This window comes from Canis lupus, chromosome 9, assembly GCF_048164855.1.
Source record: "Canis lupus baileyi chromosome 9, mCanLup2.hap1, whole genome shotgun sequence".
Lineage (NCBI taxonomy): Eukaryota > Metazoa > Chordata > Mammalia > Carnivora > Canidae > Canis > Canis lupus.
This window is the reverse complement of record NC_132846.1, coordinates 18779962-18795262: the sequence shown is the minus strand read 5'-3', so window position 1 is coordinate 18795262 and position 15301 is coordinate 18779962. Positions and strand designations below refer to the sequence as shown.

The 15301-nt window shown below is 38.3% G+C and overlaps 1 protein-coding gene and 2 long non-coding RNA genes across 12 annotated transcripts in view; 1 reads left to right on the top strand and 2 right to left on the bottom strand.

Moving 5' to 3' along the window:
• The window catches only part of GEMIN2 (gem nuclear organelle associated protein 2), a 22796-nt gene extending 21199 nt beyond the window's left edge, over positions 1-1597 (bottom strand). For 6 of the 10 annotated variants that reach the window (XR_012036509.1, XM_072838382.1, XM_072838388.1 and 3 more), the window contains exons 1-2: positions 1388-1576; positions 900-984 (exon numbers count right to left, since the gene is read on the bottom strand). Coding sequence is in view for 9 of the 10 variants with exons in the window: in XM_072838382.1 (XP_072694483.1) it covers positions 900-984; positions 1388-1524 (222 nt within the window). In the remaining variant the exon portion in view is untranslated. Of the gene's footprint in view, positions 1-899; positions 985-1387 lie in introns of all 10 variants that reach the window. The other 4 variants (XM_072838383.1, XM_072838384.1, XM_072838385.1 and 1 more) reach the window with 2 other exon arrangements.
• Positions 1427-15301, top strand: LOC140639868 (uncharacterized). Its single transcript, XR_012036512.1, has 3 exons — positions 1427-1771; positions 2667-2782; positions 15045-15301. It is a non-coding gene; the product is annotated as an uncharacterized lncRNA (long non-coding RNA).
• Positions 11449-15278, bottom strand: LOC140639867 (uncharacterized). Its single transcript, XR_012036511.1, has 3 exons — positions 15109-15278; positions 14500-14550; positions 11449-11570 (listed from the first exon to the last, which is right to left on the bottom strand). It is a non-coding gene; the product is annotated as an uncharacterized lncRNA (long non-coding RNA).

Genomic DNA, 15301 nt, shown 5'->3' with positions numbered 1-15301 from the left:
GTCCTTAGAGAGACTTTCTGTGACAATTTTAATTGTCAACAGTACAATTGTAAACAAGTAACCTTGTTACTTATTGGTCATATACAGGTTAATTTTCTTCATATCAAGTCAATATAGGTGTGCTTAGGTGGCTCAGTGGTTGAGTGTCTGCCTTTCATTCAGGTCTTGATCCTGGGGTCCTGGGATCAAGTCCTACATCTGGCTCCCTGTAAGGAGCCAGCTTCTCCCTCTGCCTGCGTCTCTACCTCTCTTCTCTGTGTCTCTCATGAATAAATGAAGAAAATCTCAAAAAAAAAAAGTCATAATATATAATTACTTTGTTTGCTTGTTTACTCTGTATTCCTCAGGAGAATGTAAACTCTGCCAGGGTAGGGATTTTTGTGCCTCATTTTCTATTGTAATCCCAGGGCCTGGCACAACCTAGTCACTTCACAAAAATATTCAAGGTGTGTGTGCAAGTAACTAGAAAAATGTAAGACACCTGAGTTTCTATTCTTAAAAAAACAAAGCCCAAATTCAGAACATGCAATATTGCACTAAATAGCATTAAACACCAATCCAAGAATAATTATGAACAAGACTGGAAAAAGGTTCCTTAAAAATAAAGAATAACGTAAGTAACCTATTTAGAGTCCTTTAGAATTGGATCACAGCCCTGAAGTATGAGGAGTCTCCACGAATGCCAGGGTTACTGGAAACTGCTCTGGGGGCAGTAAATGCCAACTGTCCTTTTGAGGGTTAAAAGTCCAAGCTAATGTTCAATGTCTCAGGAAGTAGTCCAATCTTACATAAATCATAAAGATACTACAGGATACCACAGGAAGGCCACTGAGCTTTCCATTTGGTCGAGGGGAGAGGGGGAGGAAGGGGAGAATCCCCTGCTGGGTAATAAAACTCACAGAAACATTCACACTTTGCTTCCTTTTCAACTTCTTTGGGTCAATCTGAGCTACCACAACATCTGGACATTGAGCTGCTTCGATCCTACAAATAAGTAATAAATGCAAGAAATGTGATTACGGCTGTGCTTTGTTCCTGTGCAGTAAAACGAGCGATCCATTCTACAGTTCTTCACGAAATCAGAAAAAAAAAAAAAAAAAAAAAAAAAAAAAGGAAGCGCAATGCACGTACTACACAAGGTTATTTCCGAAACTAACTGGAAAGCAAGGAAATCCAAAAGCACACATCTTGACACAGGTAAACAGAATTACATTCATAAAAACTCGCCCAGGTAAAGATGTCATCAAGTGATCTTGATTCGACCCTACCTCGCGTGAAAGAGGGAACGGCCACTGAGGCGGGGCTTTATCACACGTAGGTAGGGGTCGAGCTGTGCCCGGGGGCAGAGCGGACGACCAGCCCACCCGCACGGGGCCAAATCACTCACTGGACCCGCCTCAGGTATTCCTGAGGCGTCCTCGGTGGGACGGAGGGATCAAAACTCTCTGTCAAGTCGCACGGTTCCACTGGCAACAGCCTGGGCATCAACTCTTCCACTGCGGATTCTGCTGGCATCCACGCCATGGTTTTTAATCCCGCCAGTCCCCCTTTGGCGCATGCGCCAAGTGCAGGTCACGGCGCAGGCGCAGACCTTAAGTGCCGAGTCTAAGGGGGCGGAGCTTAGGCAGTGTAATTGCGCTTGAGGAAGCCGGCCGGTTGTCCCAGACTTAAGGCTCGGGTGGTGTAAGGAGACGGTGAAGTTTAGTTCCTTGCAGAAGTGGTCCTGAAGTGTTTCTGCGTGTTTCCCTCTGTTCTCTCTCCTAAGGCCAGGGTAAACACTGAGGATTATTAAGCTTTATGCATCTGCAGTAGTAAGGGATCCTTGGATATCTTTTGAATTAATGAACAGTGTTATTGTAATTACCATTTATTGAGCTCTCTCTCTATATATTTTTAATTGTCTACAAGAAATCCACTTCATTTAGTTGAGCTCTTAAACCCCTGGTAGACATATCACGTATGTTTCCTCGTTTAGTTTTTACACCAACTCTTTGAAGTAAGTGGTATTATCCTGGTTCTGTAGGGGAGCAAATCGATATAAAGAAGGGTTAAGTACTACAACTGTGACTTTCACTCCCACAGTGAGACAGAGGGTAGAAGAGCCATTTCCAACCCAGATTTATTTGATGCCAAATGAATGAAAAATTAATTTTCCAGAGAAATTTCTTGCGCTTGGCTACTTGAAAGATCACTTTGTATTTGCTGGAAATGAATATTAGTCCTTGAGTAGACATCGCTGCTTTCTTCTTCTTCTTCTTCTTCTTCTTCTTCTTCTTCTTCTTCTTCTTCTTCTTCTTCTTCTTCTTTCTTCTCTGCTTTTCTTCTTCTTCTTCTTCTTCCTCTTCTTCCTCTTCTTCCTCCTCCTCCTCCTCCTTTTTCTTGAGAGATCTCTTTGTTTAAATGAGTAGTGAAAGGATAAAGCTAATGCCAATACCCAAAAGTTACCATGATTAATCTTAGGGCCAATCTTGTGAGGTAGGTACTATTATCTCCATTTTACAGGTGCGGAAACATGTCAGAAATGGATTAAGTAATTTGTGCTGGGCGACATTCCAAGGAACAATGAAGGTTATATCTGATTCTTTCTAAAGAAGCTCTGAGTAAATATAATTGACTTATTTCCTAAGATTATGTTTATTTTTAAAGCTTTTTTTTTTTTTTTAAAGCACTGCCTTTAGCTTGCAAGTAATTGATTTCAAAACCAGAATGTAACTTTCTCATTTGAAGATAAAGTGAGGACAGTTCCTGGGTTCAGACCTAAAGGAATTTGTGCTTATGAACTGTAAGTAAACAATTGGGAGATTCAGAAACACACTACTTGACTGCAAACTAGAAGGTTATTTGGTTAAAAATGTTACTGATTTTTTTTAATTTTATTTATTTATGATAGTCACAGAGAGAGAGAGAGAGAGAGGCAGACACAGGCAGAGGGAGAAGCAGGCTCCATGCACCGGGAGCCCGACGTGAGATTCGATCCCGGGTCTCCAGGATCGCGCCCTGGGCCAAAGGCAGGCGCTAAACCGCTGCGCCACCCAGGGATCCCAAAAATGTTACTGATTTAGTAATAACTTTGTATGGTGACAGAGGTGGAAACTACACCTATGGAGGTGAGCATTAAAAGTTTGTGTGTGTGTGTGTGTGTGTGTGTGTGTTTAACTGATTTTGGAAGAAACAAAGTTAAAGAGAAATATGGAAACTCTTGCCCCCAAACATTTTGGTAATAATAAAGAAAAGATTAGAAAACGTAAGTGATGACTTCATTTCTGGATTTTCTTACAATTTTTGTGGAGGAGGGGAAACTAATTTGTTAGCAATTTCCACCTATTTTTTGGATAAAAGACCTAGAAGACTACCTACCAAAGGAACAATGCTTAATACTGGATTTCATGTATAAGTAGGTGGCAGAATTACACATAGATGAAGAAAAAAAAAGGAGAACAGTGGGATGGAACAAAGGTTGTCCTTGGAAATAATTATTTTCCAAAAGAAGAGGAGAGTAATAAAGTACATGAATGATTTGAAATGGTTCTAAAATTTTGAATACACAGGAACAAATTCATTCAGGAAAGAGGAAAGTAAGGTAAAAATTTGTAAGGATTGGGGCACTTAGGTGGCTCAGTGGTTGAACATTTGCCTTTGGCTCATGTCGCGATCCTGGGGTCCTGGGATCAAGTCCCACATCGGGCTCCCTGCATGGAGCCTGCTTCTCCCTCTGCCTGTGTCTCTGCCTTTCTGTTCTCTCATGAATAAATAAATTAAATCCTAATTTTTTTTTTTTTGTTAAGGGTTGCTTTCTGCTAGTGTAGTGGAGTAAGAAAGCTTTGTACTGGGAGACAAAAAGGGAAGGCTTCAGATATGCCCTATTTGGAGGCTGTGGCATGGGAAAGCTGTAGGTTAGATATTGTAGGAGAGGCATAATTTCTCCTCCACACTCTTAGGGTTTCTGGCTAGGCCTAATAATTAAACTGACATAAGACTCCTTAATAGAAGAAAAGCATGCAAATTTTCTTTAGTCTTTCTTTCTTTCTTTTTAAAAAAAGATTTTATTTTAGGTCATATATATATACATATATATACACATACATATATATGACTATATATATATATGCCATATATATATATGCCATTGTCCATTGTATATTCAATCTCAGCAGGTAGAGGAAAGAGTTTATTCAGGGAGTTATTACTAGAATAAATAGGTCATGCTGGAAAAATTGGAAGGAGGTCAATATGGCTGATGCATAAAAAGTATAAGGAGTGAATGGTGCTGGACAGGGTTGTGAGAAATGTAGCTGTATATAGTTATGTCTAGAGAACCTTCTTACTGTGTGCTGGGGGCTGTCAATGCCCTCCAACCAAAGACTACCAGAACACTCCTAGAGTCACATGATTATTGACACTAGGGTATGTCTCAGAAGAAGGATACTATAACTTATCATAGGATTTGGGCCTTGGTGATTTGCGGATGGTGGAGCTTTACTGTCAGGAATTGGGTATAATTCCGAGTCTGACTGCTGGTTAAAAACCTATGGGTGATTTTTCATGCTTGACCATAGCAGTTAAAAAGGCTTTCCCTGGGAAGGCTTCACAGGGGGAAACTGCCCTCCTCATACAGACTTGGTGCACACCCCGTGCATTGCAGTCTCTGAAGGGAGTTGCAATTAGATTCAGTCCCTCCTGGCTGGCCATGCTCTTATGCATAGTTGCATTCCTAGCCAGATGTCTTCATTTGGAGATCTCCTTATTGGGAAATTTACCCACTCTCCCAGTACCCAATACTTTACTACTATTACCACCCTTTCCTCCCAACCCATCACAACAGCCTTAGTTCCATAAATCTGCAGAAAACACTGGTTAGGGACTTCCTCAAAAGTGAGATGATCCCCAAGTTTGCACTGATCCACCTGACCCTCAAACAGTGGGAGTGATTAGAGGCTTCACTGTTAATTCTGTTTTGGCTTATTGTTGCTTTAATTGCCTGTTTTGACATTTAGCTGCTCAATTATTTCTCTAGCTCATTTGAGCATACAAATTCTGTGATTATATATCTTAATACTTCTTATATAGGAGGTAAAAGGGAAACTAATGGTATAATTGGTAAAGAAGAAGCAGTACTCAAAATAGGTCAGGAAGATATTTGGTCATTTTGTGTCTTGGACAATTTTCTTGATTTGTCTGAGTTCAGACACTAATACAGAGTTGTCTTGTTTTCATCTTGATACTTCAGGGACACTAAGTGGCCTTGTATGATGTTGGTGTGCTGTGAAATGGTTTATATTCAATAGGAGAATGGCGGGCCTTGCTGTAAATGCCAGCCAGGACAGCTCCTGACAACAGCTAGGCACAGTTGATAGAGTGAGGCCCATTTCAGGCTCTTAGAATCTGCTTTTCTTTCTCAGGGCTAAACATTTTATCTAGATTATTTCATTTAATCCTTACAATGTATTGTTACCCCAAGTGGTAGGCTTACAATATCTTCACTTTCAGATGACAAAACTGTGGCTCAGAAAATGTAACGGGACATGCCTAGCTCACACAACTAGGAAGTGGATGGGGTTGAGATTCTGTCCTGGGTGGTCAGACTTAATGAGCCATTGTTGTAAATCACTGTTTCACAAGGTACAGCTCAATAAAAATAAGTAGCTAAATAGAGCCTTTATGACCTATTGGTCACAGGGTAGAGAGAGGCAATAAAAAGATAGATACAAGGAGAATGTAGTCTTTTTTTTTTAGATTTTATTTATTTATTTAAGAAAGTGAGCACATGGGGCAGAGAGTGGTAGAGGGAGAGGGAGAAGCAGACTCCCTCTGAGCAGGGAACCCTGTGCAGGGTTTAATCCCAGGATCCTAAGATTATGACATGAGCTGAAGGCAGATGCTTAACTGACTGAGCCACCCAGGTGCCCAGAGATTCTAGTCTTAGTACACACCCTGTGGGCAGGAGCAGTCTCTTTAATCTCTGTGTCTCTATGTCTCCATCTCTTTATCTGAGACTGCTTTCCTCCAACTTTGGGGTCCAGATCCACAAAGAAGACTACAAAGCTGACTTGATACCAGTAAATCAAGATGAGGGCTAGTTTAATTATAGGACACGAAACAAAACTAAAACTTTATCCCTCTTTTAAAGCAAAAACACAAATCTAGTTCCTCCTTTTGATTACTTCTTTTTTTATTTTTTATTTTTTTATACTTCTTTCCTTTTTTAAGACTTCATTTATCTATTAATGAGAGGCAGAGAGACAGAGAGAGAGAGAGAGAGAGAGCAGGCGGAAGAGACAGGCAGAGGGAGAAGCAGGTTCCACACAGGGAGCCTGACGTGGGACTCGAACCCGATCCCGGGTCTCCAGGATCAGGCTCCAGGCTGAAGGCAGCGCTAAACCACTGAGCCACCCTGCTGCCCAGTTCCTTCCTTTTAAGGTAGAAGTTCCCTTCTCTCCTACATGAGTTTTAATAATTCTTATGTTCTTTACAAATCAAATGAAATATTAAATAAAAAGAAGGGGCACCTCTCTGTTTCAGTTGATAGAGCATGTGACTCTTGATCTCAGGGTTATGAGTTCGAACCCCATGTTGAGCATGGAACCTACTTAAAAAATAAAATAAAAACCCTGTGTGTATAAAAAGGAAAAAAATCTGTCGGTAGATAACTATGATTTGTTTCTTTGGGTCACTATAAATGGTTTAAGAGTAGATCAAAATATTTCATTTGTTTAGTTTGATTAAATAAACTCTTAGCAATCATTCTGGCATTGGGCAGAGTGGCAGGATGAAGTGATGTTGGAGAATAATACTGATGGGGTGCTCTATGGAATAGAAATGCTTGCTGTTTGAACAAGAGTTAGAAAGTTTAAAAGCAAGTCTTCTCAGCATTTAAAGGGGAAAAGACAAGCATGAAATGAAAACTCAGTGTTGTAGGTTTTAAATGGGCATCAGCGCTTTGTCCTTGGATATACTATTTAACCTCTCTTATCTTTACATTCATTGTCATATACAAGGATTAGACCAATTATCACTAAGGTCTGTTTAAATTTGGATTCTGTAACTCTCATGTGTAATTTATAAGTTAGTCTTATTTGTTATTACTCTGTCTAATGAGATTATAGTAATTGTGTGTGCAGACTACAGCATCTGACACATAATATCCTATATAAATGGACTTGACACACTACTGATGTTGAAAATTTAAAGTTAGAACAATCTGGATTATTGCTTTTTCTAGTGAGTACTACAAAGACAGGTGGTGACATACAATGTCACCATCTGAACAAATGAAAGAGAATCCATGTTAGAAAAAAACCTACAAGCACTTTATTTATACTAGAAAATAGGTTAAACCAAAAAGAAAAAGTACTGGGGAAAGCTCCATCTGGTGGTGGCTGTATAAAATTCCAAGAAATTTACATTACTATATTTTCCTTGACTATCTTCAAAGTTCTGGAATCTTCAGTTTAGAGACATTTGTGGGTTCAGAAGCAGGCAGGAAAATATTGGTTGTTACACATTAACTAGTATTTAAGGTAATTAATGACTGGAAACAAAGTCATAGGGTATTTAGAATACTTGATCCCAGATAATCCCCGGAAAAAAGTTCCAAGGTCAAATATCTTTGGGAAATGTATTTAAATCCTGCACTTAAAGATCCACAGTGAAGATTAGCACATTAAAACCTCTGACAAGTCAAGAGACCTATTTTATACAATTTAACTGGTATTTCCAGACTTTGATTATAGAACCTTTCCTTCTCTCTTGCTGTCTCTCTTTTTAAAGATTCATTTATTTATTTTGTGGGGGTAAGGAGAGACAAAGAGAGAGGGAGAGAGAATCTCAAGCAGACTCCCCACTGATTGTGGAACCGAATGCAGGACTGGATCTTATGACCCTGAGGTCAAGACCTGAGCTAAAATCAAGAGTTGAATGCTTAACCAACTGTGCCATCCAGGCACCCCACCCCATCCCCCTCTTTTTTTTAAAAGGAGATAGAAGTTTATTTAATACACTGCAAGGAGCGGTGGGTAGGACAGCAGAGAAGAGGCTGTCTGCCTGTCTCTCTATTTAATATTCTCTGGCATTTTGAGAAATGCCAATTTGAGAAAGTAATGACCTTAGAGTATTGGCTTTTTAAAAAAGAATTTTGTTTATTATAGCATTATCTGCAATAGCCAAATTGTGAAAGAAGCCCAAGTGTCCATTGATAGATGAATGGGTAAAGAAGATGACATATGTGTGTGTGTGTGTGTGTATGTATATACAATGGAATATTACATGGCCATAAAAAGGAACAAAATCTTGCCATTTGAAACAAAATGGATGGATCTAGAGAGTATAATGTTAAGTGAAATAAGTCAGAGAAAAACAAATACCATACTATTTCACTCATTTTATTCATATTTCACTCATATGATTTTACTCATATTCATATGAAATCAAGAAACAAAACAAAGAAAAAAAGAGACAAACCAAAAACTAGACTCTTAACTACAGAAAACAAACAGGGTTATCAGAAGGGTAGTAGTTGAGGGGATGGGTGAAATGGTAAAAGGTATTAAGAGTACACTTATTCTGATGAGCACCAAGTATCGTATGGAATTGTTGAATCACTAAATTGTACACCTGAAACTAATATGATCCTGTATGTTAACTATACTTGAATTAAAAAATTTTTAAATAATGAGAATTATAAAGAATTTTGGGGGGGAACTTATGTCAGATTTTATATTTTTATAGTTAATGTCAAAACAGAAAAATGATTAAATATTTATTTATTACTTATTTAAATCAATTAGCCAACATATAGATCATTAGTTTCAAATGTAGTGTTGAAGAATTTGTCAGTTGTGTATAATACCCAGTGTTCATCACATCACGTGCCCTCCTTAATGCCCATCACCCAGTTACCCCATCTTCCCACCCACCACCCCTTCAGCAACCCTCAGTTTGTTTCCTATAATTAAGAGTCTCTCATGGTTTTTCTCCCTCTCTGATGACTTCCCATTTAGTTTCCCTCCCTTCCTCTATAATCCTTCACATGGTTTCTTATATTCCAGGCAAATAAAACTATATGATAATTGTTTTTCTCTGATTGACTTATATTGCTCCGTGTAATACCATCTATCCTTGGCAATGTAAATGGTAAGTATTTATCCTTTCTGATGGCTGAAAAATATTCCATTGTATAAATTACCACATCATCTTTATCCATTCATCTGTCAATGGACATCTCGGCTCTTTCCACAGTTTGGCTATTGTGGACATTGCTGCTGTAAACATTGGGGTGCAGGTGTGCCTTTGGATCACTATATTTATGTCTTTGGGGGTAAATTCCTAGTAGTATAGTTGCTGGGTCCTAGAAAGGTCTATTTTTAACTTCTTTAACTTGAGGAACTGTTAAAGAAAAAACTGTTTTCTAGAGTGGCTGCGCCAGCTTGCTTTCCCACCAGCAGTGTAAGAGGGTTCCTCTTTCTCCACATTCTCGCCAACATTTGTTGTTTCCTAACTTGTTAATTTTAACCATTCTGATTGATGTAAGGTGGTATCTCATTGTGGTTTTGATTTGTATTTTCCTGATGCCAAGTGATGTGGAGCATTTTTTCATGTGTCTGTCGGCCATTTGTATGTCTTCTTTGGTGATATGTTCATGACTTCTGTCCATTTCTTGACTGGATTGTTTGTTTTTTTGGTGTTGAGTTTGAGAAGTTTTTTATAGATCTTGAATACTAGCCGTTTATCTGATATGTCATTTGCAAATATCTTCTCCAGTTCGTAGGTTGCCTTTAAGTTGTATTGACTGCTCCCTTTGCTATGCAGAAGCTTTTTATCTTGATAAAGTCCCCAAAATTCCTTTTTGCTTGTTTCCCTTTCCTTTGGAAATGTGTCTAGCAAGAAGTTGCTGCGACCAAGGTCGAAGAGGTAGCTGACCATGTTTTCCTCTAAGATTTCTATGGATTCCTGTCTCACATTTAGGTCTTTTCATCCATTTTGAGTTTATCTTTGTGTATGGTATAAGAAAATGGTTCAGTTTCATTCTACATGTCGCTGTCCGATTTTCCAGCACCATTTATTGAAGGCATTGTTCCTTTTCCATTGGATATTCTTTCCTGCTTTGTTGAAGATTAGTTGACCATACAGTTGACTGTATGAGAATCCATTTCTGAGTTCTCTATTTTGTTCCTTTGATTTATGTGTCTGTTTTGTGTGATAATACCATACTGTCTGGATGATTATAGCTTTATAATATAGTTTAAGCCTGGCATTGTGATGCCATCAGCTTTGGTTTTCTTTTTCAACATTCCTCTGGCTGTATGGGGTAATGATAATAGTTTTTTAAAAAGATTTATTTGTTTATTTGAGAATCGTGGAAGGGGTAGAAGGAGAGGGAGGAAGAGTCTCAAGCAGACTCTGCTGCTGAGTGCATAGCCCAACAATAATGTGGGGCTTGATCTCACCATCCTGAGATCATAACCTGAGCTGAAATCAAGTCAGATGCTTAACCGACTGTGCCACCCAGGTGCTCCTAATAATAATAATGATAATAATAATAATAATAATAATAATAATAAATGATTGTTTAGGTTTTCATGCTCATTCAAGAACATTTAAGGAACAATTATTTTATGTCAGGATCTATTCAAGGTGGAGTAATTAAAGCAAACAATTATAATCAGTTGCATGTTGGTAAATGTTTAATAAATAGCCTTAAGATTCACATACTAATATCAAATGCCTTGGGCCAAGGATGTGTATAAATTAAGTTAGAAAGCCAGAGAAGTTTGCTTTAGGAGAATCTTCCCTTTCTCCAATTCCTAGTCTAACTCTCCTTTCCCAGGCATTCAAGATGTTTTCCATTCTGTCTCTTCTCTTCCTCAAATCAAAACCTCCTAATTTCCAGTATCCCAAGAAAAATAGTCTTCACCATTTATAATTTGAGTCCAATGGCCTCTTAAATTTTTATAACTTTATATAATTTCATGAGTGATTTATACAGATTAAAGGGATATTCAATAAAGCTGTTATGAAATGAGTAAAGACATAATGGAAAACAATTTTATTAGAAATTTAAATAAGTATCTAAATATATCAAATCCCAATTTTTATTCCACATTTCCTGGTTTTGAAGACATACCCAAAATGGGTGATGTCCTCTGAATGCAACTGTGATGCATGAGTCTGGAACATACCTATCTTACGAATAATGATTGCAGATTTCAAATACATCACTACTATATCCTAGCTAATTGTTATTTCTGGTTCTTCATGCATTTGTATCATCAAAACACAGAACTTGAAGAGTTTTTTGAGAACTTTAAAGGCTCATAATTTTGTTGGAGAGGATAACCATCTTCTTTGCTCCCTAAATGCATAACTTTTGTATTTTTAGTTTTATAAATAAGCAAGCAACCCAAAGAATTTAAAAAAAACATTTTAAGAAATATTTTATTTATTTATTTTAGAGAGAGGGAGAGAGCATGCAAAATGGGAGGGATAGAGGGAGCGAGAGAATCCTCATGTAGATGCCCCACTGAGTGCAGATCCTGACAGGGCTTGATCCCATGACCCTGCAGTCACAACCTGAGCTGAAATAAAAAGTCACATACTCAATCGACTGAGCCACCCAGGCACCCCAACCCAAAGAATTTTTAATTTCTAGGTTATCTATATTCTTCCTATCATCTTTGTATACATGACTGCCATTATTAGAATTTGTCCACATAGGTGTCATATCAATTTATCCATATAAACATCATAAAAGATAAAAGAATACTGTTATATGTGCTCATAAGAAAATGAGATTATCCAGATTATTTTTGCAAAATATTGTGTAATCAAGTTGTTCCTTTTGAATGAATAACTGGATGACAATAACATGTTTCTTTTGTGTCCTTAGAAATAATATTAGCTTTTAAAAAAAGGAGGGATACAAACCATAAGAGACTTTTGTTTTTAAGATTTTATTTTATTTGTTCATGACAGAGACAGAGAGAGAAAGAGGCAGAGACACAGGCAGAGGGAGAAGCAGGCCCCATGCAGGGAGCCCAATGTGGGACTCGATTCCAGGTCTCCAGGGATCACAGCCTGGGCTGAAGGCGGCGCTAAACCGCTGAGCCACCAGGGCTGCCCCCATAAGAGACTTTTAACAATACAGAACAGAATGTTGACAGAGGGAGGTGGGTGGGGGTGGGCTACATGGGTGATGGGTATTAAAGAGGGCACTGTGAAAAGCACTGGGTATTGTATATAAGTGATAAATCACTGAATTTTATTCATATTTTCACATAAAATCAGTGAATTTACTGCACTCTATGTTAATTAACTAAAATTTAAATAAAAAATCTAAAAAACTATCAAAAAAGAAATAATATTAACTCATTGATACTTGAGTTTGAGAAATTCTTCTAGGACATAGTAATCTAAAGATTCACAGTTTAAGATTTCACTATCATTATCAGGGTCTAGACTGCTGTTCTCTGTATCTCTGCATTCATCTTCCAAATTCTGAATTCTTACCTATATTTATTGAAAACTAAAAACATAGTACAGAGAACTTGAAAGATGCTGTAGTATTTTGGGCATTGCAAGAAGAAAATGCAATAGTAATGACCTATTTCACTATTGAGTCCTCTTTGATAATTCTATTGTTCTTCAAATTTCTTATTATTTTAGTTTTTTTAAAGAAGAGCTTGAGTAATTTATGAGTAAAAAATTCCATGGATGAAGAATTAGCAGAATGTTTTTTTTAAGATTTTGTTTATTTATTCATGAGAGACAGAGAGAGAGAGAGAGAGAGGCAGAGACATAGGCAGAGGGAGAGGGAGAAGCAGGCTCCCCATAGGGAGCCCCATGTAGGATTTGATCCCCCAACTAGGATCACGCCCTGAGCCAAAGGCAGATGCTCAACCACTGAGCCCCCCAGGTGTCCCAGAATGTTTCAAGATAGAGAAAAATAATATTACTAAGGTCCCATCATATATTCTAAAATTACAAGAGTCCAATGGACCCATAAGGCAATTGCAAAAAAAATAAGTTTCATTCTATTTTAAAAAATGATTTCTCTATTCTTTGGAAGAACTCTAAGAAAGAATAAAAGTCATGGTCATGAAATATGGATTCTTACATATAGAACTCCAAAAAGAGAAAACTCTAGAAAACTAAAGTTGGGTCCAATAGATCTTGATGCTATCTATATCTGAGGGTTAATCTCAAACTCGTTCATCTTAAAGTTCATAGACAGACATAAATAAATATATTGCCCATCTTAACATCTATTTCATTGTTATAGGGAAGGAAGGCTTTCTTCAGTTAGGAACAAGGGATTTAGGACTTCTTAGGCTTCATTGAGCTGCAAGGCAAAGATGCATTTCTGGGGGGACCATAAAATGAATGCAATTATCAAAGGTGCTATACTTTGGTTTATTCTTTACTGAATTCCAGGTACCGTGTGGGTCCTCTCACCTATGTCTATTGACCCTACTCATTCTTGGATCTTGCTTCTTTTTGTGAATGTCCTTATTTTACCTTTTTACCATTGCCCACAGCTGTTTACTTGCTGCGCTTTCAGTCAAGAATCCTCATTAAGGTAGCATCCTGAACTCACTTTATTTGCAGGCCTACACTGAATTTTGATGTTTGATTCCCATTTCCTCTTCAGGATTGTATTCAAATTTGACAAGCAGAAAGCATCCTCTTCTACCTTACAAACAGCCTTAGCATACATATTATAGGTAGAGAATATATATTTTGTGCACATCTTATTTCTCAACTATAATGGAGAACAAGGATTTGATCTTTTTTCCTACTCCTTAAAATGCTTATAAAGCTAAACTTGACAAGAGTTTTGGTGTTGTCATATCTGGAGTTAATTCCATGAGCAACCCCTCACTTAAGGATGGGGTGCCTGAGACCGCCAAGCTCTAATGTCTTTCCAACCTGTTTCTATTTTTTTTCAAATTTTTAAAAATGTTTATTTCCAGATTCCCAAAGAAATCACCATCTCTAAGGTGTTGAGTCCTTCTGAATTTTGAAATTTAAATTGCCAAATTGCTCTACTAAACATTATACAGATTCACACTCCCACCTGTAGGGATATGTGCTCTCTACTACACTGTAATTAGTGCTAGATGTTATATTTAAAAAAAAACAAAACTGTTTAATTATGTAGGATTTTTCTCTCATAATTACTTTATTTGGCAATTCTGATTATTAGGCTGGGCATTAATTTCATGTTTATTAATCATGTATTATTTTTTTAAATTTATTATTGGTGTTCAATTTACTAACATACAGAATAACCCCCAGTGCCCGTCACCCATTCACTCCCACCCCCCGCCCTCCTCCCCTTCTACCACCCCTAGTTTGTTTCCCAGAGTTTGGAGTCTTTACGTCTGTCTCCCTTTCTGATATTTCCCACACATTTCTTCTCCCTTCCCTTATATTCCCTTTCACTATTATTTATATTCCCCAAATGAATGAGAACATATAATGTTTGTCCTTCTCCGACTGACTTACTTCACTCAGCTCCAACCTGTTTCTAGTTCTCCCAGTTTGCTCAGCTGTTTTCTTTGCAAGAGAAGCAGAAAAGGCGTTAAGATTAATCAGCGAGAGGGATCCCTGGGTGGCGCAGCGGTTTGGCGCCTGCCTTTGGCCCAGGGCGCGATCCCGGATACCCGGATCGAATCCCATGTTGGATTCCCGGTGCATGGAGCCTGTGTCTCTGCCTCCTCTCTCTCTCTCTGTGACTATCATAAATAAATAAAAATTTGAAAAAATAAAAACTAAAACTTGAACCCAAAATTAAAAAAAAAAAGATTAATCAGCAAGAGATTGTAGTGGTGAGGAGGAGGGATGGCACATGCAGTGTAGGAGAAAAGAGGTGGACTGTCTAGGAATACAAAAATCCAACGTACAGGCTAGGGATTTTGGCCGGCTTTGCCTATGTCATATCACCAGCATTGCTACTGTACCTGGCACATGGGCGTGTTCTGTAAATAGTTGTTGTACTATGTGAAAAAATGAACTTTTAACATTTTTTTTTTTTTTTTTTTTTTTTTTAGGGGAGATGTGATTTTGTGGTTCTAGGAGTCAATTGGGGCCCTACAGGAGAGAACGTCCTCTTACCCGACGCGCTTCTCTCTGAGAGTTGAGTCTGAAAGGGAACAGAAGTTCCCACCCTGGCCTGCAGCCCTTAGGGATTGGGATCCGACGTGGCTCCGGGGAACGGGTTAAGGCGCTCCAATTCCCCAGGGGTCCTTTTCCCTCCGAGCGGTCCCCACCTAGGTTAGCCCCGCCCCAGGTCGGTGCACGCCCCTTC